This window comes from Bos indicus, chromosome 11 (assembly GCF_029378745.1).
Source record: "Bos indicus isolate NIAB-ARS_2022 breed Sahiwal x Tharparkar chromosome 11, NIAB-ARS_B.indTharparkar_mat_pri_1.0, whole genome shotgun sequence".
In the NCBI taxonomy this organism is placed as follows: Eukaryota; Metazoa; Chordata; class Mammalia; order Artiodactyla; family Bovidae; genus Bos; species Bos indicus.
This window is the reverse complement of record NC_091770.1, coordinates 100,402,894-100,430,334: the sequence shown is the minus strand read 5'-3', so window position 1 is coordinate 100,430,334 and position 27,441 is coordinate 100,402,894. Positions and strand designations below refer to the sequence as shown.

The window sequence follows — 27,441 nt, the reverse complement described above, 5'->3', positions numbered from 1 at the left end:
TCAATACGATGGAAGGATCTTGGTCCCTAAATTAGCATTTGGTAAGTCCAGAGCTACCCTCCAGCCCAGATGCTCACTTCTAGGCTTTTGGATGAGAGAGGTAAACTTCTCTCTTCCTTGATGCACTATATTTTGGGGTCTTTTTGTTACACAGCTGAGTCTTTTCCCTAACTGACACAACATCTGACCACAAGAAAATCTGGCCAAGCCTTCATCCCTTGCTTCCCTAGGCAGTTCCGACAAGCTCTCCCTTCACCCCCAGCTTGAGCCACACCCAATGAAATGCCCATCTATGTTCCATCTTGGGCTGCTAGGGCAGGTGCCTTAGGGTTCAGGTGGGGATGACATGGTCCCAGGACTCCGAGGGTCTGATCTCTTAGGGCTCTGTCCCAGTGCTCCCATCCTGGGCCCTGTGCCCAGCCATTTCTAGACACAGTCATGGCAGACCATAGATGGAGCGCCTTCTGCATGCTTAACAGGCAGGTCCTATCTTCGGCTCCTTTTACTGAAGGTAAATCCGAGGCTCAAAGGGACAAGGTCACTCAGAGCAAGTCATCAGTGGAGTCCTGTTCTGATCCTGCTCTTTTCAATTCCAGATCTTGTGCCCTAAACACTCAGCAACACGCTTCCCTTTGCAGTCACTGCCCTTCCCATCCTTGGTAGCTCCATGTGCTGCCAGCGGTCCCACAGTGGCGCTCGCAGGCTGGTCCCCAGCTTACCCTGGACCGTGAGGCTGAAGGCCCGCATGGCCTCCCCGGCTGCATTGCTGACTCTACAGCTGTATAAACCTTTATCCGACACCTGGGACAGAGAAAGCACGTGATGACAGTGTGCATGCGGCTGGGGTGGGCTCCCCAAAACCTCCAGGCCCCAGAACCTTCCAGAGCAGGACTCTCCAAGTAAACCGGTCATGCCTGGGAGGCCCAAGGGGAGATGGGACCTTCTGGCCTTTCCCAAATCCTAGAGATGCAGGAGGGATGAGAGAAGGTGGGTGCAGAGGACCCAGACCTCACCCTTCCCTGGGTCTGCGTGTCAGCTGAGCCAGGGGGAGAAGGTTCCCTCGCTGTGGGGATGGAGCTGAACCCGGAGAGGGGAGCCCTGGGTACAGTTCCAGAGGAACAGCGAATATTCACCCAGTGAACACTTGTGGGTGTCTAATCCACACCAGGGACGGGGGTGGGCAGGTGGAACCGAGTCCCCGGGAGTGATAACCAGAGGGGCCTGGAGAGGCTTCTGGATCCCGGGGAAACAGGCAGGTGGCAGGGCCCGGATCTGCTTGAAGTCGTTCTATGGCTCAGTCCGAGCCAGACCTGGGGTCTGGTGCCCTTTCCGCATCTCCCGCCTCCAAGGCTGCTCATCACCTTGGACTGGGGTTCTCTGGGCCGAGGAGGAAGCAGGCCCCACATCCTGCCACCCAGCTGCCCGCCTGCCCCTGGCACACCAGGAGGTGACATCTCCAGGGCTGCCCAGGGCCGCCTGCACCTCCAGACAGCTCACCTGGGCGTCCTGGATCTCCAGCCTCTGCCCACCCAGCAGAGCTTGGATTCGCTCTGGCAGGACCAGGGGCTGCCCGTCCTTCTGCCAGGCCACAGTCGGCTCGGGGAATGCGTCTGTCTCACAGCTCAGGACGGCCTTGTCCCCTGCACTCACCAGGACCACATCCTGGGGTCTGCTGGGTGCCTGCCGGAAGGTGGGGGGAACTGGGGCAGGAGACGAGCCAAGTGAGGGGCCGAGGCCTTCCCCTGTCCTCCCCAACATCCCTGCAGGCTAACCATCTATGGAGAGAAAGGGTCACACAGCAGACCCCACCCCAGGGGATTGCACTGACCCCGGGGGCTGGACTAAGAGAATCCAGGCCAGCACGCCGAGGACCTGCTGGGTGACCTGGGAAGTGCCTCTTGGCCTCTCTGGGCTCAGCCTCCCAGTTGGGGTACACGTGTGTTGAGTCACTTCAGTCGAGCCTAACTCTTGCGACCGCATGGACTGTGGCCCGCCAGCCTCCTCTGTCCATGGGATTTCCCAGGCAAGAATACTGGAGTGGGGCTCTGTTTCCTCCTCCAGGGGATCTTTCCAACCCAGGGATTGAACCCGGCATTGGCAGGCGGATTCTTTACCAGTGAGCCACCAGGGAAGCCCTGGCACTGGATTAAATGCTCACATACCACCATCTAATCCTTAAACCAACCATCACCTTATAGTGATGGGAGACTCAAGGCTCAGAGAGGAAGAGTGACTTGCCCAAGGTCACAGAGCAAGGAAGCACACAGCTGAATTTCAAACCCAAGGGCGTCCGAGTCTAGTAACCAGGAACGTAACCCCACGGTGCCCCAGACACCACTGCAGCAGACGGCACGGTGTGTCCCAGGCTCCCCCGGGGCCGGCTGCCCCTCTCCTGACTGTGCTGGAGAAGGGGTGTGAGGGTGATGGAAGGAGTCGGGGACAGTGCAGGTGGGGGGACAGATGGCACGTACCCAGCACGCTAAGCTGCACCAGCTTATGGTCTCGGCCGGCGGCGTTGAGGGCCTCACATATGTACATCCCAGAGTCCAAGAGCTGAACCCGAGTCAGCTGCAGGGTGTGGGTGCCTGCGAGGGGTGGTGGTGGCGGGTCGGGGGGGAGCCAGCGCTTGGCACCAGTGAACAGGCCCCAATCCCCAGACCCTACGCCCACAATCCTAAAGCCCTCCCAGACCCCCAATTCTATCCCAGATTTGGGGAGGCCACTCAGCTTCCCCATAGAGTCTCCGAGCCAGGCCCTCAGCCTCAGTTTACGCACCAGGCAGGAGGAAGATCTCTTCTCCCAGGGAGAGGGTCCAGCCGTCCTTGTACCAAGTGACCTCGGGGCTGGGGTGAGCACGGACGTCGCAGGGCAGGGAGACGCTGCTGTTGAGGGTGGCGGTGATCTGCTCCGGGTTCAGACCTGCGATTCGTGGCGGGACTGTCCCCGCGGGGCCACCGAAATAAAGAAAGACGTGACAATACAGACCGGCAGGGAGCCGACGGCCACAGGGTGACACATGGGGCCTTCTGGGGCTCCTGGCACTTCAAACCAGCTCCTGTTCGTCTTCCTCATCTTGTAGAGGAGAATGCAGAGCTCAGAGATCAGAGAGGGAGAGTCATTTTTCCAAGGTCACTCAGCTGCTCAGTGGGAGGGCCAGAATATCCATTCAATTCAGGCTAAGTCCTAGACCTGAGTGCCCAACGCTGTCATCCCTCTGCCCCTGAGGCCACAGCTGCACTACGTCTGGAGCCAGAGATCTCAGCCCCTAAGATGCACATATCACAGGAATGCAGAGGTTGAGAGGGTCGACTCTGGAGGCAGGGAGACCCCCACTGAGTCTCCGAGCCTGTTTCCACGGCCCTAAAATGGGGCCCACCTCTCGGCTTTGAGCCCAGGAAAGTAAGTGCCCTTATAGTAAGTGATCAATAGTGGTGCTGGAAAGACCTTGTTCTTCTGAGAGCCTCCGAGGTTGCTTAAGATGGTCTAGTGGCCAGGGTCCTCCAGAGTTCTCTGTCCTGGGGTAAGGCTGGCACAGACCGAGGGCCCAGGATGCTGGAAGGACCGCAGCACTCTGCCTGCCTGCCTGGTGAGCCCACAGAGCACGCCAGGGCCAACCCAGAGGACCAGCCCTTGCTCATCTGGGGAACCCGCGGGGGCTGCCCACTCGCCCGGCTCACCTTGCACCCTGAGTGTGAAGAGCTTCTCCGTGGAGCCCGCTGGGTTCTCGGCCACACACATGTAGCTGGCGGCGTCAGCCACTTCCGCCGTGGAAACCTGGGGGTGCATGTTGCCAGCCCGATGGCTCTGGGCCCCCCAGGAACCGCGAGGGCTCCCTCCCACCCATCCCAGGCACGGCCGGCACCAGGTGGAGCCCCCTCAGAAGACCACCTTTGTCTACACGGAGCAATGCTTAGGGAGGTCACCCCACGTCCAGCCAGGGCTTTCTGTGACATTCGGGGCTGTGAGGCTGACAGATGAGTCCCTGTAGCAAACTGGGTGATGACAATGGTCCCCTCCCCAGCCCCGAGAAGGGTGCTCTGTGCTGTGCTGGGCTCCAGGGGTCCTGTGTAGGGGTGTCTGGATGTTGGGGGCCCGAGGTGCTGCCTGAGGTTCCAGGTGCCCACACGGCTCTGTGAGCATCTGATGGCCTTCCTAAGGAAGGCTGCCCTGTGCCACGCTGGCTGTGGGTGTGCCAGCCTCTGCTCCTTTTCAGGGGCCACGAGCAGCCCTATAAGGCTTCTCACATACGATTCTTCAGTGAATTAAATAATTAAGTAAAAGTGAAAGAAAGTGAAAGTGCAAGTCACTCAGTCGTGTCCGACTCTTGGCGACCCCATGGACTATACAGTCCACAGAATTCTCCAGGCCAGAATACTGGAGTAGGTAGTCTTTCCCTTCTCCAGGGAATCTTCCCAACCCAGAGGTCAAACCCAGGTCTCCCTCATTGCAGGCAGATTCTTTACCAGCTGAGCCACAGGGGAAGCCCAAGAATACTGGAGTGGGTTGCCTATCCCTTCTCCAGGGGATCTTCCCAACCCAGGAAACCCTGAATTAAATCCCAGGGGTTCCAACACACTTCCAAGCAAAGAGCTTCAGGTGATGGCAGTTCGTTGGTCCCCAGACAAACAGAACTGAGTCACTGCAGCAGCTATCTTTATTTATAATTTATTTTTTGATCTTGCCACAGGGCATGTGAGATCCTAGTTCTCCAATCAGGGATCAAACCCATGACCCCTTGCAGTGGAAGCACTGGAAACGCAGAATCTTTTTTGCTTTTGTTTTTAAATAAGTATTTTTTAAAAAGTATTTTTGGCCACACCCTGCAGCATGAGGGATCTTAGTTCCGCCCCCCAACCAGGGATTGAATCCAAGCCCTTTATGGGAAGGAAGGCAGAGTTTTAACCACTGGACCACCAGGGAAGTCAGCCACTGCCTTTAGCCTGAGCAGGGGTTGGGGGGGGGGGGTCGCCCTGACCTGTAAGATTCGCCCATTTTCCAGGACCTGCAGCCGTGGGCTTGGGGAGAAAGGCAGCCCATTTTGGAGCCATGAGATGGTGGGCGCAGGGTTGCCCAGGACTGGGCAATGCAGGCTGACGGTGCTGTTGGCATTGACGGTCACCTCCTCTACAAGCTCCTCCGTTTCACCCAGGATCACAGGTGGAGCTGGGGGCGAAGAGGGTGAGAAGCGGGCAGCCTCCTTGGGAAAGGCCCCAGGAGGAGCAGGGCGTGGAGACGAGAGGTCTTGGTGCCAGGTGCTAGCTGGGGCTCCTTGAACCCTGCCCACCAAGCCCTTCTGAGCCCTGGGACAGCTAAGAAGTCTAGGGCACAGAGAGGGCTATGATTCACTCAAGGTCACTCAGCTAGCAAGCAACTCATGTGTGCTGTCACTCAGCCGTGCCCAACTCTTTGCAACCTCATGGACCGCAGCCCGCCAGGCTCCCCTGTCCCTGGGATTCTCCAGGCAAGAATACTGGGGTGGGTAGCCATTCCCTTCTCCAGGGGATCTTCCCAACTTGAGGACGGAACCCACGCCTCCTGCCTTGCAGGCGGACTCTTTACTGTCTGAGCCACCAGGGAAGGCCCAGGAAGCAGCTCACTTGGAATCTGAACCTAGTCCAGTCTGGTTTCAGAGTCCGAGCTCGAAAGCCCTGCATCATCCATTTGGAGAAAGGCAAGACTACGCCTGCTCTCTACTTGGGCCCCCTTCTGGAGGTGGGGGGCCCTCACGGGGCCTTAGACCTGAGCCTCCCCCACTGCCCACCCCCAGGCCAGGCCACTCACTCAGTACCAGCAGCTCGTAGTGCAGCCAGTCCTCGCCCACCTCGTTGGAGGCCTTGCACGAGTACCTTCCCGCATCCTCCGCCCGTACCAGGGGGATCTGCAGGACCCGGCCTCCTGCAGGGACACGGGGGAGATAGAGGTCTGAGCAAGAACCAAGAAACCTGCCCTCTCCCCTGGAGGAGATCTGGGACACATCACTGCCCCACTCCCCCCACATAACCTGTGACATGCAGAGAAGCACCTGCTGTGCCCCGGTCACGGCACAAGAGGGCCAGTTAAAGCACAGTAATGGCTTGCTCTGCACCAGGCCCTGGGCTGAGCATTCCCCCAGCCTCTGACTCTGTGTGTTGTCACAACTCCCATCTTACAGATGGAAAAACTGAGGCTTCCTAAGAGTACTTGGCAGGGCTGAGCCCAGCTCCTTGATGAAGGCAGAGAGAAGAGGCGGAGAGCTGGGCACATGTCTGGGCAGAGGCTCTCAGGAGGCTGGAGTGGTTGGAGGTGGGGGCTCTTGAGGGGCATCACCTGGGACCCTCTGCGATCGAGAGCCAGCCAGGGCCAGACTCTGGCATCAAGGGGGCTGGAACTTGTGTCTAGCAGGAGTGGGGTTTGGGTGACTGTGCGCTCAGAATCCTGGGCTGGGGGGTGGCCAACCCAGAATGTGATGGGCTGTGAGTAGGATTCGAACCAGGGGCTCATTATATGCAGAGCCAAGGGGTGGTAGCCTGGACTAGGGAGGCTGTGGCCATGGTCAAGGGAGGGATCACTTAATGTGTGAGATTAATCTATGATCAGGGCCAGAATTAAGATCAGCTGTGACTATGAGCACTGTGTGCCCAGGATTAGGGGTTCTGTGGCCAGGGCAGAGACCAATGGTGGGACTGAGGGTCAGCATGTGACTGAGCTCTTTGTGTCCCCAAGCCAGAGGGCAGTGGCCATTTAAGGGGTCAATTACATCTTTCCGTAAGCCCTGCCTCTCCCAGATCTCCAAGGGGTCGCCTTCTTTCACGAGCACCAAAGTCCAAACCCTGGCATGGCTGTTCGCCCTACAGCCCCCTCATTCTTCCCTCCACCACCAGCGTCACCGCTGACCTGCGCCTGGCCGGGCACCGCGTGACCGTGAGCCGGGCGACCACCCCACCCGGGCTCTGTGTCTGGGATTCCTCCCAGTCCTGGACCCCTCCGCCCCAGGGAAGCCAGGCGTTTCTAAGCCCCATCCCCAGAGCCCTTTAATTCAAAGCCGTCCATAAAAAACTATTCTAAGATGAAGCAGTTGTTTAGGCAGGAAGCAACCTAGATGCCCATCGACTGATGAGTGAATAGAACACATGTGGTACATAAACACAATGGAATATATACTCAGCCATAAAAGAGGAAGGGGTTGAGTCAGTCCTAGTGAGGTGGAGGAACCTAGAGCTTGTTATATACATAGTGAAGTAAGTCAAGAAGAGAAAAACAAATATAGTATATTAACGCATATATGTGGGATCTACAGGGCTTCCCTGGTGGCTCAGACGGTAAAGCGATCCAGAAAGCTGATACTGATGAACCCACTTGTGGGGAAGGAATGGGGACGCAGATGTAGAGACTGGACTTGTGGACACAGTAGGGGAGGCAGGGAGTGGGGCAAATGCAGAGAGTAGTGTTGGCATAAATACAAAATGTCCATGCGATGGAGAGCCGGTGAGAAGTTGCTGTGTGGCGCAGGGAGCCCAGCCTGGAGCTCGGTGATGGCTTGGATGGATGGAAGGGGGGAGGGGAGGAGGCTAGGGAGGGAGGGGTGTACTCTATGATTATGGCTGATTCGCGTTTCACATGGCAGAAACCAGTACAGCACTGCAAAATTTTAAAAAATTTAGATATAAAAAAAGAAAAAGTGTTTATGTTTTTAACAAAAAAGCAAATAACTTTTAAAAGTTTCTTTACCAAATGAGCTATCAGGGAAGCCCAACTTTAAATAAACAAATACGTAAAGCAGGAAAAAGACAGAAAGAGGTCACATGACAACCTAGAGGGGTGGAAGGTGGGAGGGAGAGTCAAGAGGGAAGGGACATGCGTATGCTTACAGCTGATTCGTGTTGATATATGGCAGAAACCAACACAGTGCTGTAAGGCGACTATCCTCCAATTAAAAATAAATAATTTTTTTTTAAGGTCACATGAGCCATGATCTTGGATCCTGGGTGGGCATCAGAGCCCCATGAGAGCTTCTTCAACATTTGGGGTCTTAATAAAGGAACTGCCCCCTCCCCCCGGAAAAAGGGGCCAGGACATTACAGATCTCGAAGCCCAGAGGTGGGCGTGGTGCAGACGAGGACCTCTGTTCTAACCAGAGGCAGAAGGGGATCCTGTTCTTGCCTTCAAACAGGTAAAGGACTTCTAGCCCCAGTTTATGAAAGGCGGCTGAGGTCCAGAGTGGTCACATGCCCTGCCGGGGGTCAGACAGCAAGCAGCAGGCAGGAGACCTCAGGCCGCACCGAAAGGCGGAGGCGACCAGCCCTGGTGTGGGTGTGACCCTGGTGCCTGCCTGTAAAGGGCCCGCTCTTCCACGCAGCCCTGGCCTACCTTGCAGAACAGACACCCCGTCCTCGATGGAGAGGGGGCGGTCCCCTCTGTACCAGGTCAGCTCCGCGGCTGGCACCGCATTGGTGTCGCAGTACAGGTAGGCAGGGTTGTTCTCCACGATCTCCCGGTATTCCGTCACCCCACCCCGGGCCTCTTCACCCCAGAACGGGGTCTCAAAGTCTGCAGTGGCATCAGCCACCTTCTGGAAAATGGGGGGTACTGGGGAGCGGAGGACAAAGCCGTCAAGACACACCATTGAGAGATGGGCATGAACCTCTGTTCAGAGATTCCCGTCCCAGCCTCCCCTAGGCAGGGAAATTTCATCGATTGAGCCAATCCCTTTCATCAAAGCAGTTTTTTTTAAATGATCTTTTTTCCTTTATTATCAGCTAATTTTTTTTAAAGATCTTTTTTTTTTCTGATGCAGACCATTTTTAAAAAGTCTTTATTGACTCTGGAAAATTCTGAAAGAGATGGGAATACCAGACCACCTGATCTGCCTATTGAGAAATTTGTATGCAGGTCAGGAAGCAACAGTTAGAACTGGACATGGAACAACAGACTGGTTCCAAATAGGAAAAGGAGTTTGTCAAGGCTGTACATTGTCACCCTGTTTATTTAACTTATATGCAGAGTACATCATGAGAAACGCTGGACTGGAAGACACAAGCTGGAATCAAGATTGCCGGGAGAAATATCAATCACCTCAGATATGCAGATGACACCACCCTTATGGCAGAAAGTGAAGAGGAACTAAAAAGCCTCTTGATGAAAGTGAAAGTGGAGAGTGAAAAAGTTGGCTTAAAGCTCAACAATCAGAAAACGATGATCATGGCATCAGGTCCCATCACTTCATGGGAAATAGATGGGGAACCAGTGGAAACAGTGTTAGACTTTATTTTTCTGGGCTCCAAAATCACTACACATGGTGACTGCAGCCATGAAATTAAAAGACGCTTACTCCTTGGAAGGAAAGTTATGACCAACCTAGGTAGCATATTCAAAAGCAGAGACATTACTTTGCCAACAAAGGTTTGTCTAGTCAAGGCTATGGTTTTTCCTGTGGTCATGTATGGATGTGAGAATTGGACTGTGAAGAAAGCTGAGCGCCGAAGAATTGATGCTTTTGAACTGTGGTGTTGGAGAAGACCCTTGAGAGTCCCTTGGACTGCAAGGAGATCCAAGCAGTCCATTCTGAAGGAGATCAGCCCTGGGATTTCTTTGGAAGGAATGATGCTAAAGCTGAAACTCCAGTACTTTGGCCACCTCATGTGAAGTGTTGACTCACTGGAAAAGACTCTGATGCTGGGAGGGACTTGGGGCAGGAGGAGAAGGGGATGACAGAGGATGAGATGGCTGGATGGCATCACTGACTCGATGGACGTGAGTCTGAGTGAACTCCGGGAGTTGGTGATGGACAGAGAGGCCTGGCGTGCTGGGATTCATGAGGTTGAAAAGAGTCGGACACGACTGAGTGACTGATCTGATCTGATTGACTCTGTTACAATATTGCTTCTGTTTTATGCTTTGTTTTTTTGGCCAAGAGGCCTCTGGGATCTGCCTTCTTGGACCAGGAACCCACACCCGCTGCATTGGAAGGGGAAGTCTTAACCACTGGACCATCAGGAAAGTTCCCTGATCACCCATATATTACAAAGGTAAAACTAAGCCCTGGGGGGCAGTGATGTCCCGGTCCACCAGGGCTCTTGAAAGAGCCCAGGCCAGGGTTCGGGGGGCCAGACGTGCAGACAGCGATGAGAATAGAGCCCTCCTGCCAGGCCGCCCCAGAAGCACTGACACCCCCCAAGTCCCACTGACCCCCGCCCCGTGGCCCCACACACCCTGGATGAGCACGTTGAAGTCCTGGTCATCCTCGCCGGCCACGTTGGTGGCCACGCACAGGTATCGCCCAGAATCGGAGACCTGCGTGGGCTGGATCTGGAGCAGCCGTCCTTCGCCGAGGATGCGGACACGCTGGTTGGGGGTCACGGGCTGGAGGAGGAAAGAGAGGGGACAGGGATCAGGAATGAGGGCTAGAAAGCACCCAGATGAGTTACTTCCATTTTCACATGGGTTTTAAAACACCACATAAAGTGATCAGAGCACCCTGACAATTCTGTAACACCAGACCCACAGAACGTAAAAATTAGAAGAGAATTCAGTGAGTGAATATAGGGTTTCATGCATGTGAGACTTGTTTTCTATAAAGAGTTGAGCTTCTTATTAAAATATAAAGGATGGGGCAGGGCCCAGGACAGCTCTGGGGCCTGCTGCTATGACTGCCTTTTCTGGAAGGTTCTGCAGATGAGGGGGACCCAGACAGAATCTGAGGCCGCCAGGGGCTCCTGAGCTCACCTGTCCGTCCTTGTACCAGCTGATGGTGGGCGGGGGCACAGCCCAGGACTCACACTCCAGGGTCAAGGTGCTGTTGACCTTGGTCTTCACTTCCTTCATGCTGACCTCCCCGAAGAGGTCATCTTTGGAGATGGAAGGGGGTACTGAAAACCATAAAGGAGTCTGAGGAGCAGGCCGGGAGAAGAGGTGCTGAGACCCTGCACCCCCCAGCCCCTAAGCCCATCCCAGAAATGGAGGGGGCTGTCTCTCCAGAGCAGAGGAACAGGGAGGCTGGTAACCCACCCACTCCTGGGGAGAGATGGTTATGGGACAGGGCAGGTCTGAGGCAGGGGGATTCCTGGGGTGACCTCTGGGGACCCTTCCGGGAGTACCAGGTCTCCAGCTGTGGGCTACCGGTATTATTGCACCACAGTTCAAGTGGCAAAAGGAAGCCAGGACTGCTGTGGGTCTAGGCATCCACGTGACCCAGTCCTAACTCACTGGTTCCCTCCTCCTAAGTTCTAGGCCCTAAATGGACCGAGCTGGCCTGGCTGGCCAGGGGCCATCAGAGGGGACATGTCACATGAAGGTGCCTGGGGTGTCAAGTGCAGCCCCGGCACTCCCGGGCAGCCTCCTGCCCACGCAGCCGGTGCCCTGGCCGGTCCCTGACTCACTGAGGACTTCCACGTGGTAGTTCTTCATGGCCTCGCCCAGCTCGTTGGTGACCACGCAGGTGTACTGGCCTGCATCTTCCTTCTGGGCATTCAGAATCTGCAGCCCGTGGGTGCCTGCTTGGGGTAGGACAGCGGCCAGGGTCACCCCTGGCTGCCTGCCTCTGACCCAACCTGGTGACATGTTACCTCCTCCCCTTCCCCCCATCCCCTCGAGGGCATCACCTGGGAGCAGCTGGATGTTGTTCAAGGCCTCAAAAGGGACCCCGTCCTTCATCCAGGTGATGGTGGGGGTGGGAAAGGCCCGCGTCTCGCAGATCAGAGAGATGGGGTTGTTGATGGTCACAGTCACCTCCTCGTCCACGCTGTCCTCCGTCACTCCCAGGATGGTGGGAACCACTGCAGTGGGGCAGGGGGTGCGCTCCTGAACAGGGATCCCCCACCCTGGGCCCGAGGACCCGGAAAAGTCTGAGACCCTGGTGCTGGGCTTCAGTGCTGTTGCTGTTTGTGTTACACAGATGGGAAATGAGGCTCAGAGGAACCACGCCCTGTGCGGCCAGACTTCAATTCAGGCCTGGGTGGCCCAGAGCCCAGGCTCTCCCTTACTAAGCCATATCATAGGGGAAGCTGGTCAAGTCTGCCTCTATTTCCCCAATAAGCTCTTAACATCCATGCGTGTGCAGGCTCAGTTGTGTCCGACTCTTTATGACCCTGTGGACTGTAGCGCGCCAGGCTCCTCTGTCCATGGGATTTCCAGGCAAGAACACTGGAGTGGGTTGCCATTTCCTCCTCTAGGGGATCTTCCTGACCCAGGGATCAAACCCCTGTCTCCTGTGTCTCCTGCACTGGAAGGCGGATTCTTTACTACTGCGCCACCTGGGAAGCCCCTGTTAACATCCAGACATCTACTAATTTTTCCACAGTCTTCCCAGTTCTGTGTGTGGTTCCAATTTGTACCCTGCTCTGAGCAGAGGTGGGGGTGGAGTTTTGTTCTCTGCTGAGTAATATAGCTCTGCTTTCATGGGTCCCCAAATATTCTCTTTCAGCTCTTGCTGGGGACCCTCCTTTTTACCAACAGCAGTTTATTTCATTTTTCATTAATTAATTTTGGCTGCTCTGGGTCTTTGTTGCTACGTGCAGGCTTTCTCTAGCTGTGACGAGGGGCGGCTAGTCTCTGGTTACGCTATACAAGCTTCTCTTTGCGGTGGCTTCTCCTGTAGCAGACTTCAGACTCTAGGGTGTGCAGGACAAGTAATTGCAGCTTGCAGGCTCTAGACCTCGGGCTCAGTAGTTGTGGCACACAGGGTTAGTTGCCCCCAGGCCATGTGGAATCTTCCAAGAGCAGGGATCGAACCTGAGTCCCTTGCATTGGCTGGTAGATTCTTAACCACTGGACCTCTAGGGAAGTTTTGTGCGTGCTCTGCATGCTAAGTTACTTCAGTCATGTCTGACTCTTTGCAACCCCATGGATTGCAGCCTGCCAGGCTCCTCGGTCCATGGGATTCTCCAGGCAAGAATACTGGAGTGGGTTGCCATGTCCTCCTCCAGGGGATCTTCCTGACCCAGGGATCGAACCTGGGTCTCCTGTGTCTCCTGCATTGCAGATGGATTCTTTACCACTGAGCCATCTGGGAAGTCCTACCAATAGCATTTTGAGAAACAGATCTGTCTAATCTTCTAGAACCCTGCTTCTCCTAATGAGACAGTTCATGCTGATGGCTCTTGGGAGAATGACTGCCTGGGTGTAAGCCCCCACCCTGAGGCCTGGAGTCTTGTCACCTCTCTAAGCCTCACAGCTTCACTGGTGACCGGGGGACAAGCACATCTCCCACCTCCTAGGATAGTCAGGGGACGCCTGTGGTCCAGTGGTTAGGACTCTGCCTCCCAGTGCACAGGGCTTGGCTTCGACCCCCAGTCAAGTAACTAAGATCCCACGTGCTGCTCGGTGCCCCCACCCCCATTCAACTAATCAGGCCTCTCCACATGCCTGGCTCGTGGTAGGTGTTTAGCCAATATACCCACTGTTGTTACTTTTGTTGTTGCTGACATGGAAGAAACAAAAGTAAAGTGCTTTGTGGGAAGCTGCCTGTAAGGAGTTGGTCACGTTGGTTTTCCCTTCTGCTTGAACCTAGGGTCACCAGGAGATGTTTGGCACTTACCCAGGACGCTAAGCTGGAAATGCTTGGTCTTCTCCCCTATGGCGTTGGCTGCAACGCAGGCGTAGTGGCCCGCACTAGACAGGTTGGCGTGGAGGACCCACAGGAGGGCTCCATCTGGAGAAACGTGGTGGGCGTCTCCACTAGCTAGGGGTTGGCCGTCTTTGAACCATGTGACCTTGGGCTGTGGGTGGCCTGTATGCAGAGGGGAGAGGCAGGTGAAACGATTCAGTAGGTTTTCACCAGGTCAAACCAGAGGCCAGAGGCAGCTCCGAGATGGGGTGGGAGACATCGTTCTCCATTTCAGTCCAGAGGCCCGTGTGGCAGGGCAAGACACAGAAGCAGCCGTCAAACCTGGCCCGGACCCTTTCCTATGTGATTCGGTTACCGTTTCCTTTCCCAGGTTGTGGGCAGGGATGGCTTGGTACAGACAGGCAGGACATAAAGGCAAATTATTCTTTCCATCCATCCATTCATCATCCATCCATCCATCTACCCACCCCACCCCATCCATCCATCCTTTTATCCATTCATACATACACACATTCACCCATCTGTCCATTCATCCATCTATCCATCCATCCATCCATCTCTCCCAGGCCACAAGCATTAATGGGAGCCTACTTTGCCAGGCACTGGGGGAACCATGGTGACAAGATAGTCCTTGGTTCTCATGGAGCTCAGAGCCTGGCTGGGGTAGACAGATGTCACAAGGCCACTCTGGCCCAGTGGAGTCAATGCTGCGACAGGGGAACACTAGGACCTTGTAGGAGAACAGCAGAGAAATGACTCCAGAAAGAATGAAGACACCCAGTGACTGGTGATGGAAGCAAGGTCTGATGCTGTAAAGAACAGCACTGCATAGGAACCTGGAATGTCAGGTCCATGAATCGAGGTAAATTGGAAGTGGTCAAACAGGAGATGGCAAGAGTGAACATCGACATTTTAGAGATCAGTGAACTAAAATGGACTGGAATGGGTGAATTTAACTCAGATGACCATTATATACACCACTGTGGGCAAGAATCCCTTAGAAAAAAATGGACTAGTCCTCACAGTCAACAAAAGAGTCTGAAATGCAGTACTTGGATGCAATCTCAAAAACGACAGAATGATCTCTGTTTGTTTCCAAGGCAAACCATTCAGTAGCACAGGAATCCAAGTCTATGACTCTACCAGTGATGCTGGAGAAGCTGAAGTTGAACCGTTCTATGAAGATCTACAAGACCTTCCAGAACTAACACCCAAAAAAGATGTCCTTTTCATCATAGGGGACTGGAATGCAAAAGTAGGAAGTCAAGAGGTATGTGGAGTAACAGGCAAATTTGGTCTTGGAGTACAAAATGAAGCAGGGCAAAGGCTAACAGAGTTTTGCGAAGCGAACACACTGGTCATAGCAAACACTGTCTTCTAACAACACAAGAGAAGACTCTACACATGGACATCACCAGATGATCAATACTGAAATCAGATTGATTATATTCTTTGCAGCCAAAGATGGAGAAGCTCTAAACAGTCAGCAAAAACAAGACTGGGAACTGACTGTGGCTCAGATCATGAGCTCCTTATTGCCAAATTCAGACTTAAATTGGAAAGTAGGGAAAATCACTAGACCATTGAGGTATGCCCTAAAACAAATCCCTTATGATTATACAGTGGAAGTGACAAACACATTCAAGGGATTAGATCTGATAGACAGAGTGCCTGAAGAACTATGGACTGAGGTTAGTGACATTGTACAGGACACAGTGATCAAGGCCATCCCCAAGAAAAAGAAATGCAAAAAGGCAAAATGTTTCTTTGAGAAGGCCTTAAAAATAGCTGAAAAAAGAAGAGAAGTGAAAGGCAAAGGAAAAAAGTAAGATATACCCATTTGAATGCAGAGTTCCAAAGAATAGCAAGGAGAGATAAGAAAGCCTTCCTCAGTGATTAGTGCAAAGAAATAGAGGAAAACAATAGAATGGGAAAGATTAGAGATCTCTTCAAGAAAATTAGAGATACCAAGGGAACATGTCATTAAATGATGGGCACAATAAAGGACAGAAATGGTATGGACCTAACAGAAGCAGAAGATATTAAGAAGAGGTGGCAAGAATATACAGGAGAACTGTACAAAAAAGATCTTCACGACCCAGATAATCATGATGGTGTCATCACTCACCTAGAGCCAGACATCCTGGAATGCAAAGTCAAGTGGGCCTTAGGAAGCATCACCATGAACAAAGCTAGTGGAGGTGATGGAATTCCAGTTGAGCTATTTCAAATCCTAAAAGATGATGCTGTGAAAGTGCTGCACTCAATATGCCAGCAAATTTGGAAAACTCAGCAGTGTCCACAGGACTGGAAAAGGTCAGCTTTCATTCCAATCCCAAAGAAAGACAATGCCCCAAAATGCTCAAACTACCACACAATTGCACTCATCTCATACGCTAGCAAACTAATGCTCAAAATTCTCCAAGCCAGGCTTCAACAGTACGTGAACCGCGAACCTCCAGATGTTCAAGCTGGATTTAGAAAAGGCAGAAGAACCAGAGATCAAATTGCCAACATCCACTAGATCATTAAAAAAGCAAGAGAGTTCCAGAAAAACATCTACTTCTGCTTTATTGACTATGCCAAAGCTTTTGACTGTGTGGATCACAATAAACTGCGGAAAATTCTTTAAAAGAAGGGAATACCAGCCCACCTGACCTGTCTCCTGAGAAATCTGTATGCAGGTCAAGAAGCAACAGTTAGAACTGGACATGGAATAACAGACTGGTTCCAAATCGGGAAAGGAGTACATCAAGGCTGTATATTGTCACCCTGCTTATTTAACTTATATGCAGAGTACATCATGCAAAATGCCGGGCTGGATGAAGCACAAGCTGGAAACAAGACTGCTGGGAGAAATGTCAATAACCTCAGATATGCAGATGACACCACCCTTATGGCAGAAAGTGAAGAGGAACTAAAAAGCCTCTTGATGAAAGTGAAAGAGGAGAATGGAAAAGTTGGCTTAAAGCTGAATATTCAGAAAACTAAGATCACAGCATCCAGTCCCATCACTTCATGGGAAATAGATGGGGAAACAATAGAAACAGTGAGAGACTACTTTTTTGGGCTCCAAAATCACTGCAGATGGTGACTCCAGCCACGAAATTAAAAAACGCTTGCTCCTTGGAAGAAAAGCTATGACCAACCTAGACAGCATATTAAAAAGCAGAGACATAACTTTGCCAACAAAGGTCCTTCTGGTCAAAGTTATGGTCTTTCCAATGGTCATGTATGGATGTGAGAGTTGGACCATAAAGAAAGCTGAGCGCCGAAGAATTGATGCTTTTGAAACACGGTGTTGGAGAAGACTCTTGAGAGACCCTTGGACTTCAAGGAGATCCATCCCAAAGGAAATCAGTCCTGAATATTCATTGGAAAGACTGACGCTGAAGCTGAAACTCCAATATTTGGCCACCTTATGCAAAGAACTGAGTCACTGCAAAAGATCCTAATGCTGGGAAAGACTGAAGGTGGGAGGAGAAGGGGACAACAGAGGATGAGATAGTTGCATGGCATCACCGACTCAATGGACATGAGTTTGAGCAAGTTCCTGGAGTTGGTGATGGACAGGGAGGCCTGGCGTGTTGCAGTCCATAGGGTCGCAAAGAGTCCGACACGACTGAGCAACTGAACTGAGCTCTGCAGTCAGATGAGTAAGGAAGAGTGTTTGTGGCAGAGGCATAGAGAGTGAAAAGTCCAAGATGGCAAGGGACACCCTGCAGGGAACAGCAGGGCAGTGGGCAGGCACCCCAGATCTCTGAAGACCCCTCCTCCCACAGCTGCCTCTTCACCCTCCTCCAGTCCGCTGTGTGGCCCTTACCTGAGACGTTGCACATCAGGTGGGCCATCTCCCCCTCGGGGACCTTGACTGTGTCCTCCACGTCCTCCTTCTCAATACTGGGAGGAACTGTGAGAAGCAGGGAAGACAGACGCTCACTGACCAGGCTGAGCAACCACGGAGCAGGAAGCCAAGCGCCCACTGGTTCTGTCTTCCATTCTCCATTCCCTCACACCTGCTGCCATGGGGCAGGGGATCTAATAAAAATTTGCAGCTGGCTGAGGCAAATACCAGTGCCGCTGGGAGAAGGCCCCAATCAGAGGAAGGCAGTTGGGTGGTATTGAAAATCTTTGCCCCCTTTCATCTTGGGTTGATTCTGGCTGTTTCTGGAAAGTTCTATGGCAGCCTCAGAAAGAGGCTGCTGATGAGGCAAAGAAGACAAGGCTTGGTCTCTCCCTCCTGTCTGTGCTGGGTCCACTCCCAGAGGCTCGCAGGCTGGAAGGAAGGATGGGTGGGCGCCCGTGAGAACCACGCGGTGACGTACCCAGGACCTCCACGCTGAAGTCCCTCCGTGCCTCCCCAGCCTCGTTGCTGGCCAGGCAGGAGTAGAGGCCTCTGTCCTGCTCCTGCGCCCGGGTCAGCTTCAGCATCCAGCCACCTGGGAAGCGGGAGAGTGGGCTCCAAGCACAGCTGCGAGCAGCCTTCTGTCCCCAGCTGAACCCAGGCTGCCCACTGCGAGGAGGAACACGCTGGGCATTATATTTAGATGTTTATGCGTCTGCCTCCCACAGTGTTCCATTCCTCAGAGAGGGAAACTGAGACCTGGAGGGTCAACAGATGGATGGAGCCCTCTGGACATTAGTCCTTGCTGTTGTTTAGTCGCTAAGTCCTGTTGTTTAGTCGCTAAATCCTCCTCCGGAGGATTTTTCCAACCCAGGGATCAAGCCCTCATCTCCTGAATTAGCAGGTGAATTCTTTACTACTGAGCCACCAGGGAAGCCTGGATATTAGACCTACGCCAGGGTAAACTTCTCTTAAGCTTCCCGGGTGACTCAGATGGTAAAGAATCTGCCTGCAATGTGGGAGACCTGGGTTCAATCCCTGGGTTGGGAAGATCCCCTGGAGGAGGGCATGGCAACCCACTCCAGTATTCTTGCCTGGAGAATCCCCATGGACAGAGTAGCCTGGCAGGCTACGGTACATGGGGTTGCAAAGAGTTGGACATGACTGAGTGACTAAACACACATAAGCACGGGGTAAACTTGACCCTGTCCTAGTAAGAAGACTCTGTCACCTGGCTACCCTCTCTTCTGTGGATTGACTAGAGCTGAAAGCACAGCAGTGGTTTATGTAATCCTGGCTCAGATCAGAACCCCATTCTACTCTGATGGACCTGGTGAAAGTCCACCTTCTCCCAAGGACCTCTCAGAGGTGAACCAATTCCTCTCAGGGGAACACAAGGATTTCCTAAGACCAGCCCAAGGAAAGCAGATATACAGGACTTGCCATCACGGCTACTCCTGTACCCAGGGCAGACATCACTAATCGATTACCACTCTCCTTTCTGCCAGACCCAGATGCAGTCTCTGAATTCATCTCATCCGATGAATACTGCAGCCCCTACCAAGTGACAGGAAGTGATACACGAGGGGAAATTACCATCCCAGCTTGGGCTGCATGGAATAATTGATGGGTCATTGAGGCCGAGCCTCAGTGGGCCTGGAAGTCCCTGCAAGATTCTGATGGGATACTGCCTCCTGAGCCTCAGTTTCTCCATTTGTATTCCAGCAAGAACCATCACAAACCAGCTTTGTGAGGAAGATGAGTATTCAGAGGAGAAAGTGCTTGGACCAGCATTTCTAAAGTTTGCTACAGCTCTATGGGAGGTTATATAAGCTCTGTGAGAATTTTTTTTTTTGGCTGCAGGACTTATCAGAACCTTGACTATGCAAGTGATTCTTGTGGGTCTCCAGGAAAATCGAACAGGAAGCCTTTTCCAGACTTATTTAAATCCTTATTTTTTTTCCTGGAGCACCTCATCTGACCAGACTTTTGGGGTGCACTCTTGGGAGACTAATAGCTGAAACGATTATCCCAACCATGCCGGGCAAGGCAGGATCAGAGATCACAGGTACGTGATGGACAGAGGCAGAAGCTGAGTTTCAGACCTTACCTGCTAAGAGGTAGGTGTTCTCTCCAGGGCTGACAGGCTCCTCCCCTCGGAACCAGCGGATCCCTGGTGGTGGGATGCCTGTGGCTTCACAGAACAGTGACAAGGGGCTGTGCAGGGTGGCTGTAACATTGGTCAGTGGGCCCAAGTCGCCAATGAGCTCTGGGGGCACTAGATACAGAGAAGCCACATTCGGGATGCAAATGGGTGCTGTATGCTCTTTCCTACCTCCCCACTGGCCTCCCCAAGGATCCCCGACCCCCAGTCTCAGAGCTGCTCCCAGTGAAGGGGGTGAGTGGTGGCCACATGCTGGTCTCTGGCATCAGGCTGAGGCCTCAGTTTCCCCAACCCCTCAGAGGAACACCAGGAGAATCCGACAAGGACATGTGTGAAGCCCTTAGCTCAGACCCTGGTATGGAGCAAAACTGAGCAAAGGAGACAGAAATCAGAGCCACGGGGAACACAGACGGGACCCCAGACCCACACAGTAGAGTCCCATTCAGAAAGGAAGCCCCACTCTATCAGGCAGGGACAGGTCGGCGAGGCCTGGGGTCCCAGCAACGCTGGAGATATGATAAGAAGGCCTTCCCTAAAGGACCCCTGCCCACCTCTCTCCTTGTCTCTTCCCACTCCTCGCCTCCACCCTGAGGTATGCAGTAGGAGCTCAGTAAAAGACTAGAATCAGGAGGCTGTTCTAGCTACTCTGCTCCAGGCCTCTGCAGAGTCTGTTCCCTCCGTCCAACACTCTTCCTCTTACCCCAGCTCCTGATGAACTCCAACTTAGCCTTTACATTTCAGCTTTAAAAGTCACCTCCTACAGGAAGCCACCCTGACTTCCTAAGACAGATGACGGTCTAGCTGATCTCTTAGGGACGCCCAAATCCCAACATCACACACGAACCATGCGGAATAAAGACTGCCCAGAACAGAGCAGGAAAACAGCAAAGGAGAGAGAGAGTGAGGGACTTCCTGTGGTCCAGTGGCTAAGACCACAGACTCCAAATGCAGGGGGGCCCAAGTTAGATCCCGGGTCAGGGAACTAGCTCCCACATGCTGCAACTAAAGATCCCACGGGTGGCAACTAAGTTCTGGTGCAGCCAAATAAGTAAACAAATAACTTTTTTAAGTGGGGGGAGGGGAAGGGAAATGAGGGCTATTTGGAGCCGGTCCTGATTTTGAGAGCAGTGTTCGCAGCTTCCGCTGACAGCAGCATTAGCCAGAGGCCTGGCTCCTGGCAGAACAAGGAGGTGGCCCCCGGAACTCGGAGACGGAGGCTGCCTTGCCGCTTCCTGCCCTCCTCCCGAAGGCTGCGGGTCCTCACCGAGAACGGAGAGCGAAAACCTCCGCTCGGCCCTCCCGGCCTCGTTCTCGGCCACGCAGCTGTAGCGCCCGGCGTGGGCAGGCTGAGCCCGCTGCACGTGCAGACTCTGGCCGTGGTTCTGGAGCCGCAGGCCGGACTCGGGCCCCACGGGCCACCCGTCCCGCTCCCACGTCACCCTGGGCGCGGGTTTCCCTGTGGCGTTGCATTCCAGGCTGGCTTCCTCGTCCTGAACCACGGACACATCCGCGTAGGGCTCCAGGGGGCCGGCAATCCGCGGGGGAACTGGGGTGGGGAGAAAGCAGGTCGGGGGTGGGGGCGGGGAAGGGGGCCGCCGGGCACCACGCCTCAGGCCAGGCTCTGGGCTCGCCTCCATCTGGCATGTGTACCCCTGCCTCTCGCTGGCCGTGTGACCTTAGCCAGGTGACCTCACCTGTCCGGGCCTCCACTTTACATCTCTATAATGGGATCACCACGGTACCCCGGCCCCCTCTCCCATACCCTGGGAATCACGGGAGGGCCTGCCGTTTGGACAATGAGCTCACAGCACGGTCCTGAAGATTTGTAAGGACTTTTCTTCCTTAGAAATCAGGGGCTTCTAAACAGTTGTTAGGGCTGGGGGTGGGGGTGGGGGATAGTTCCACAGGTGGGATTCTCCTCAAGACGTTGGACGGCAGTGTTCTTGGTTGTATTTTCTGCTGCTGCTGCTGCTAAGTCGCTTCAGTCGTGTCCGACTCTTTGCGACCCCAGAGACGGCAGCCCACCAGGCTCCTCTGTCCATGGGATTTATTTTCTAGAATGATTTATATAAGGCTGAGATATTTAATTTTATCCCGCATAGGATAGGTAGATGGAGACTTGAGTTTCCATCACATATAGGAATTTTATATCAATTTTACATTTCTTTAGTTTCCAGCTGTTTCAAGCTGTCGTTTCCTTTTTCTCTCTGGGCCATTGGGGGTCTCTTGGCATCAAGCTGCTTGCTCTCTCACAGTCAGGAGCTATAAGAAGCTGACTTGGAGGGGACAGTTAAAATGGCACTAATCTAAAGTGGGACAGGAGAATCCAGCTTCTGTCTTTGCTTGGGTTTTGGGGGGTGAGGTCTGCCCTGCCAGGGTGCCTGGTTGCCCACCCTTCAGGCTGACCCCTTCCAGCCCCTTCCGCCTGGTCCAGGTCATCCCAGTCCGACTCACCATACACCACCAGCTGCTGGTCCTGACTGCTATTTCCAGCCACGTTGCTGCACTCACAGGTGTACGTTCCCTCCTGGGCTGGCTGGGCCCGTCCCAGATACAGCAGCCGCCCCACAGCTGACACCTGCGCAAGGCTGACCCCCTCCCCGGGCAGGGGCTGACCTGGATGCATGAGAAAGAAGCCCCTGGTCCCTAGTCCTTCCACCTTGAACATCTGTCCTCCCATCCATCCTGGCCAACTCCTGCTCATCCCACAGATGCCCACTAAATGTCACCTCCACCAGGAAGACTTCCCTGAGCACCAAATCTGATCCCAGAATCCCCTCTGATAACCCACAACTCTGAGCTTGTCCCCAACCCAGTTCTACCTACAGGTGGCACGTCTGAATCCTTCCCTGGCCTGGGCTGTCCTGGAGGGAAGACTCTGCCTCACTTTCCCCCTGGGGTCCTTGGAGGCTCTCCGGGGCCTGGCATATATTAAGGCTTAGTGAAGGCTATTGAGTAAATGACCCATCTGTCTAGCTACAGTGGTGAGGGAGGGAGACCAAGCAACAGGCACGCCTGGAACCAAGGAGACCCCAATGATGCAGGGAAGGATTTTGTAAGCCTGGAGGCGCTAACTTTCATCACCCTGCACCTGTCACGGAGGAGCAGCCCTCTGGACTCCCATCATCCAGCAGCACGTGTCCCAGCCGGGGGGAGGGGCCCGGGTGGCCACACGACACGCTTCCTCACTCTTACATTCTATTCTCTGTCCACACTCTCTCCCCTGGTGATCTCGGCTTGTCACTTCCGGATTTATTCTTAGCCCAGACCTCTCCTCTGAGCTCCGGACACCTCTGGCTGACTGCCCATTTAACATCTCATTGGATGTCTAACAGATCTGAAAATTAAAATGCCGCAAACTCCCAGTCTGACCCCGTAAACCTGCCCTCACAGCCTCTCTATCTTGGTGATGGTAGCAACTCTCTCGATTGCCAGGCCAAAACTTCCAAGTCATCCTCGACTCCTCATTCTCCTTAGCCCCTCATCCCAGCCATCAGGAAATCCTGCCAGCATTGCCTCTGAAATGCATCTAGAAGACTATGGCCGCCTCTCAGTACCTCCTGGCTACCCACCTAGTCCAGGTGCCAGTTTCTCTTGCCTGGAGTCCTTGCGGAAGCCCCCTCACTGGCATCCTGCTCCCACCCTTGTTCCCAACGGTCTGTTCTTATCATGCTGGCAGGAACCTGCTAAGCACAAACCAGATTGTGTCTTTCCTTTTTCCAGACTCCTAAAACAGCGCATCTCACTCAAGGTAAAAGCTGGGATCCTTACAACAGCCTTGGACCCAGCCATCACAGCTCATGTGACCGTCTCGAGCTGAATCTGCTGCAGCCCCGCTGACCCCTCTGTTGTTCTTCAACCACACCTGACTCACTCCTGCCCCAGGGCCTTTGCATCTGCTGTCACCTGCCTGGAATGCTTTTCCCTACAGTCGTCTCATGTTCATCCCTCACCTTCTTCATGTCCGCTTGGTCAAATGTCCCTGACCACTCAACTTAAAATTGCAAATCCCACCATTCCCCCAGCAGTCTTCTCCTCTTTCTTGGCTTATATTTTTCTCCATAGCATTTATCACATCAGGTATTAAGTCATTTACAGGCACACCTCAGAAATAGCACAGTTTCAGTTCCAGACTTCCGCAATAAAGCAAGTATCAAAATGAAGTGAGTCACATGAATTTTTGGTTCCCTGGTGCATATATGTTGATACTATAATCTGTTAAGTGTGCAATATTGTGTGAAAAGAAAACAATGTACACAATTAAAAATATTTTAAAAAGCTAACCATCATCTGAACCTTCAGCAAGTCATAAACTTTCTTCAGTAGTAACATCAGAGATCACTCATCACAGATCACCATAACAGACTTAATAATAACAATGAAGTCATAAATACTGTGAGCATTATCAGAATGTGACAGAGACCCAAAGTGAGCAAATACTGTTGGAAAAATGACACCAACAGACTTTTTGGAGGCAGGGTTGCCATAAGCCTTCAATTTGTAAAATACATAACACCTGTGAAACTCTAAACACAGTGCATTAAAACGAGGTATGCCTGTACTCGTTTTTCACTTATTACCTGACTGCCTTGATCCACTGATGCATTTCTAGCACCTAGAATGATGCCTCGCACAGACAGGCTCTCAATAAATACTAGTTAAATGAATGAATTCCAAATATTCACTGAGCATCTCTTTTGTACCAGGCACTGCTAAGCCACTGCTGAATTCCCAGACAATGCCTCCCGGGGCTCAGGGATTCATGGAGGAGCAGACACTGAGGGACTAAGGTGGGTGACATGAGAAGTTAACACAGGGGCGGTGTCAAGGAGGTCCTCTCCCTAGACTGGGAGGGAGGTCAGGGAGGGCTTCCTGGAAGAAGAGACATCTGACGGGAGGCCCTGAGATCAGTCTAGCTCTCACTGGCTGAGAAGGGGCTGGAGGGGCGTGGGGGGCTTCTGTAACCAGCACCTGCACCCGTCTCCATCTCAGCCAGAGTTGGAAGCAAGGGCAGGGAGCAGCCTCCATGGGTGGGGCAGTGAGCCTGGGGCTCAGCCAGCCTACCGTCCTTCTTCCAGGAGATCTTGGGGAAGGGAACGCCCCGACAATCACAGGAGAGCCTGGTGGGGTGCCCCTCAGTCACGGTTAGGGTGCGTGGCTCCCGCGAGGGGAACACTGGAGGGACTGAGTAAAAACAGAGCAGAGGTGAGGAGGGCAGGAAGCTGGGGACTGGGTGGGAAAGAGGCCCCGGGGAGAGGGCGGGGCGGGGGAAGGCTGTGTCCTGGACCCATTCAAGGCAGCACCGCCCTCCGCCCTGGGCTTGAGAGCCAGCCCTGACAGACGCAGCGGGGAGGGACCCCAGCCCAGCCCAGCCCGGGAGACCCTCACCCCAGACATTGAGGTTGTAGTGCTTCTCTGAGCGGCCCACTTGGTTCAGCGCCTCACAGGTATAGCGGCCCGTATCCCCCACCTCGGCTCTGTCCACCTGGCCAGGAGCAAAAACCACCCATCAGGGGTCCAGCGCAGAGATGGTGCCACATCTGTGTGACCCTGGGCCCGTCACTTTCCCTTGCCGAGCCCACGCTCCCACCTGGAACCTGGGGGTTGACAAACCAGTGGTAACACCCGCTGTACCTCCAGCACCGGGAAGTTTCTGGGAGCCAGGGGCTTGGTGGCCCTGCCAGCCTCACCCCACTTCACATCCATAGCCGTGTCCCAAGGGGCAGGCGGAGGGGGCCCTGTCTCAGGGGTCAGAGGAGCCGGGCTGTGGCTTTGAAGAATGAAAGAGGAAGGAGGGGGCAGTATTCCAGGCAGAGGAAGCCAAACTGAAGGTGCTTGGAGTTAGGAATGATCACATCACAAAGTGCAGGGGGCTGGGGGAAGGAGGAGCCGGCTGGAGCAGAGCGTGCTCCCCAAAAGCTTGGAGCTGTGCCCCCTTCCCCTAGCTTATGTGGATGAGCTGTTCTCTGGGGCAAGTGGGTCCACACAGGCACTCTCTGGAACTCTCCCGGCCAGCCCAGGAGAAAGGTGTCACCGTGCTCACAGGTGAGAGACCTGAGGCCAGAGAGGTCCAGACAGGAGGTGCCTGCAACAGTCAGGAGGGGCGGGATAAAGGTGAGATCTGGGCTCACTCTAGATGCCCCTTGACTTGCCGGGCCGGATGAAAGGCCTTAAATGCCCAAAGGCAAGAAGGCTTTCCAGCAAGGAGTGAAAAACGGGTGGAAAGCTTTGGGGGGAGGGAAGGGGCTGAGAAAGACTGATGCTGAAGCTGAAACTCCGATACGTTGGCCACCTGATGGGAAGAACTGACTCATTGGAAAAGACCCTGATGCTGGGAAAGATTGAAGGTGGGAGGAGAAGGGGACGACAGAGGATGAGATGGTTGGATGGCATCACCGACTCAATGGACATGAGTTTGAGCTGGTGATGGACAGGGAGGCCTGGTGTGCTGCAGTCCATGGGGTTGCAAAGAGTTGGATATGACTGAGTGACTGAATTGAACTGAGCTGAAGGGGCTGAGAGAAGCTCCCAGGGCTCAGTCCTGGGGCTTTGCTCTCCATCCCAGTTTGGCTGGAAGCAGCTCTGCTGGGTCTGGGGACTGGATGGGCTGCCAGTCGAGATGAGCTGAACTGATGTTGGAGGATGCGTCCCCGCCTGCCTGGGTCAGGGCTCAGCTCTGCTCATGGTGGGGCCCTCCTTGGTGGCCTGGGAGGCCGCACACCTCCAGCAAGGCCTTGTCTGCAGAGAGGTAGATGCCGGGCCGGGGCTCCAGGGGGCGGCCGTCCTTGCGCCAACTCAGCACAGGAGGGGGCACAGCGTGGCTCCGGCACTCCAGGGCCACGGACTCGTTAGCCACGACAGACACGTTCCGCTCTTCTCCGAGGATGCTGGGGGGCGCTGCGGGAGGGGGCGGGGTGGAGGCTGTCTCAGGCGGGTGAGTCGAGTCACGTCCTGAGTCAGAACCTCCCCCTTCCAGCAGCCAGGAGCAAACACGGGGTCGGGGAGGTGCCGTGAGGATGGGGGCCACCCCCTGAACTGAAGCCCTCTGCTCCTCCCCTCAACGACCAGCAGAGGAGACCCCAAACCTCAATAGGATGGTGGGTTATGACGTCAATATTCTGAATATGATTTTGTACTTTACTTTTATAATTTTTTTAAAAAGAAACTTTAATCTTTATTTATTTAAGGTCTTAGACCAGGCCATGCACAGCATATGGGATCTTAGTTCCCTGATCAGGGATCAAACCCTTGCCCCCTGCGTTGGGAGTGCAGAGTCTTAACCACTGGACCACCAGGGAAGACCCCTGATTTTGTACTTTAGTTGTATCAGATGTTACCACTGAAGAAAGGGCCCACCAGCCCACCTGTCCATGACAGGGGAGTTCATAGTTTAAGACATGGCTCGGGGGGGTCCGATGGACCCCTACATGAAGGCAGACGCAGTCTCAGGACAGACCTGGCACATCCATCCCCTGGGGATGCCCCAGCCCCACCGTCTTGAGCCTCCAGCCCGCACCCGGCAGCCTCCGGGGCCCGAGACTCACTGTGGACACGCAGGACGACGTCCCGGCGGTCCTCGCCCACTGCACTCACGGCCACGCAGGAGTAGCTGCCGGAGTCGGAGACCCGGGCACTGGCCAGCATGAGGACCCGGCCCCCAGGGAAGACCTGTACCCCAGAAGAAAGTCCACGGGTGATCCGTCCCCTTCACAAGCTGGCATTGCTGGCAGGTGCGCCTGGGCAGCTGCCCAGGCCCCCAGAGCCCCCCAGCAATGCACTGGAAATGCGAGGCATACCCGAACCTCAGAACCTCTGCTGGCTGGTGGGCAATTCTATCGGCCCTGAGAAAGGGTCCCCTGGGGAGTAGGGCTGGGGCTGGGAGCCCTTAAGATA

The 27,441-nt window shown here is 54.0% G+C and overlaps 1 protein-coding gene across 2 annotated transcripts in view; it reads right to left on the bottom strand.

The window, feature by feature from the left end:
- The window catches only part of HMCN2 (hemicentin 2), a 176,878-nt gene that overhangs the window by 43,502 nt on the left and 105,935 nt on the right, over positions 1–27,441 (bottom strand). The window contains exons 40-61 of one of the 2 annotated variants that reach the window (XM_070799427.1): positions 27,093–27,216; positions 26,270–26,445; positions 24,937–25,033; positions 24,613–24,732; positions 22,003–22,164; positions 20,813–21,094; positions 19,495–19,662; positions 17,866–17,979; positions 17,364–17,450; positions 13,511–13,702; positions 11,577–11,750; positions 11,355–11,471; positions 10,702–10,844; positions 10,188–10,338; positions 8,347–8,565; positions 5,782–5,895; positions 4,976–5,163; positions 3,678–3,774; positions 2,776–2,937; positions 2,472–2,585; positions 1,498–1,700; positions 720–801 (exon numbers count right to left, since the gene is read on the bottom strand). In XM_070799427.1, coding sequence (XP_070655528.1) covers positions 720–801; positions 1,498–1,700; positions 2,472–2,585; positions 2,776–2,937; positions 3,678–3,774; positions 4,976–5,163; positions 5,782–5,895; positions 8,347–8,565; positions 10,188–10,338; positions 10,702–10,844; positions 11,355–11,471; positions 11,577–11,750; positions 13,511–13,702; positions 17,364–17,450; positions 17,866–17,979; positions 19,495–19,662; positions 20,813–21,094; positions 22,003–22,164; positions 24,613–24,732; positions 24,937–25,033; positions 26,270–26,445; positions 27,093–27,216 — 3,286 coding nt within the window. The remainder of the gene's footprint in view (positions 1–719; positions 802–1,497; positions 1,701–2,471; positions 2,586–2,775; positions 2,938–3,677; positions 3,775–4,975; positions 5,164–5,781; positions 5,896–8,346; positions 8,566–10,187; positions 10,339–10,701; positions 10,845–11,354; positions 11,472–11,576; positions 11,751–13,510; positions 13,703–17,363; positions 17,451–17,865; positions 17,980–19,494; positions 19,663–20,812; positions 21,095–22,002; positions 22,165–24,612; positions 24,733–24,936; positions 25,034–26,269; positions 26,446–27,092; positions 27,217–27,441) is intronic. The other variant, XM_019971022.2, reaches the window with a different exon arrangement.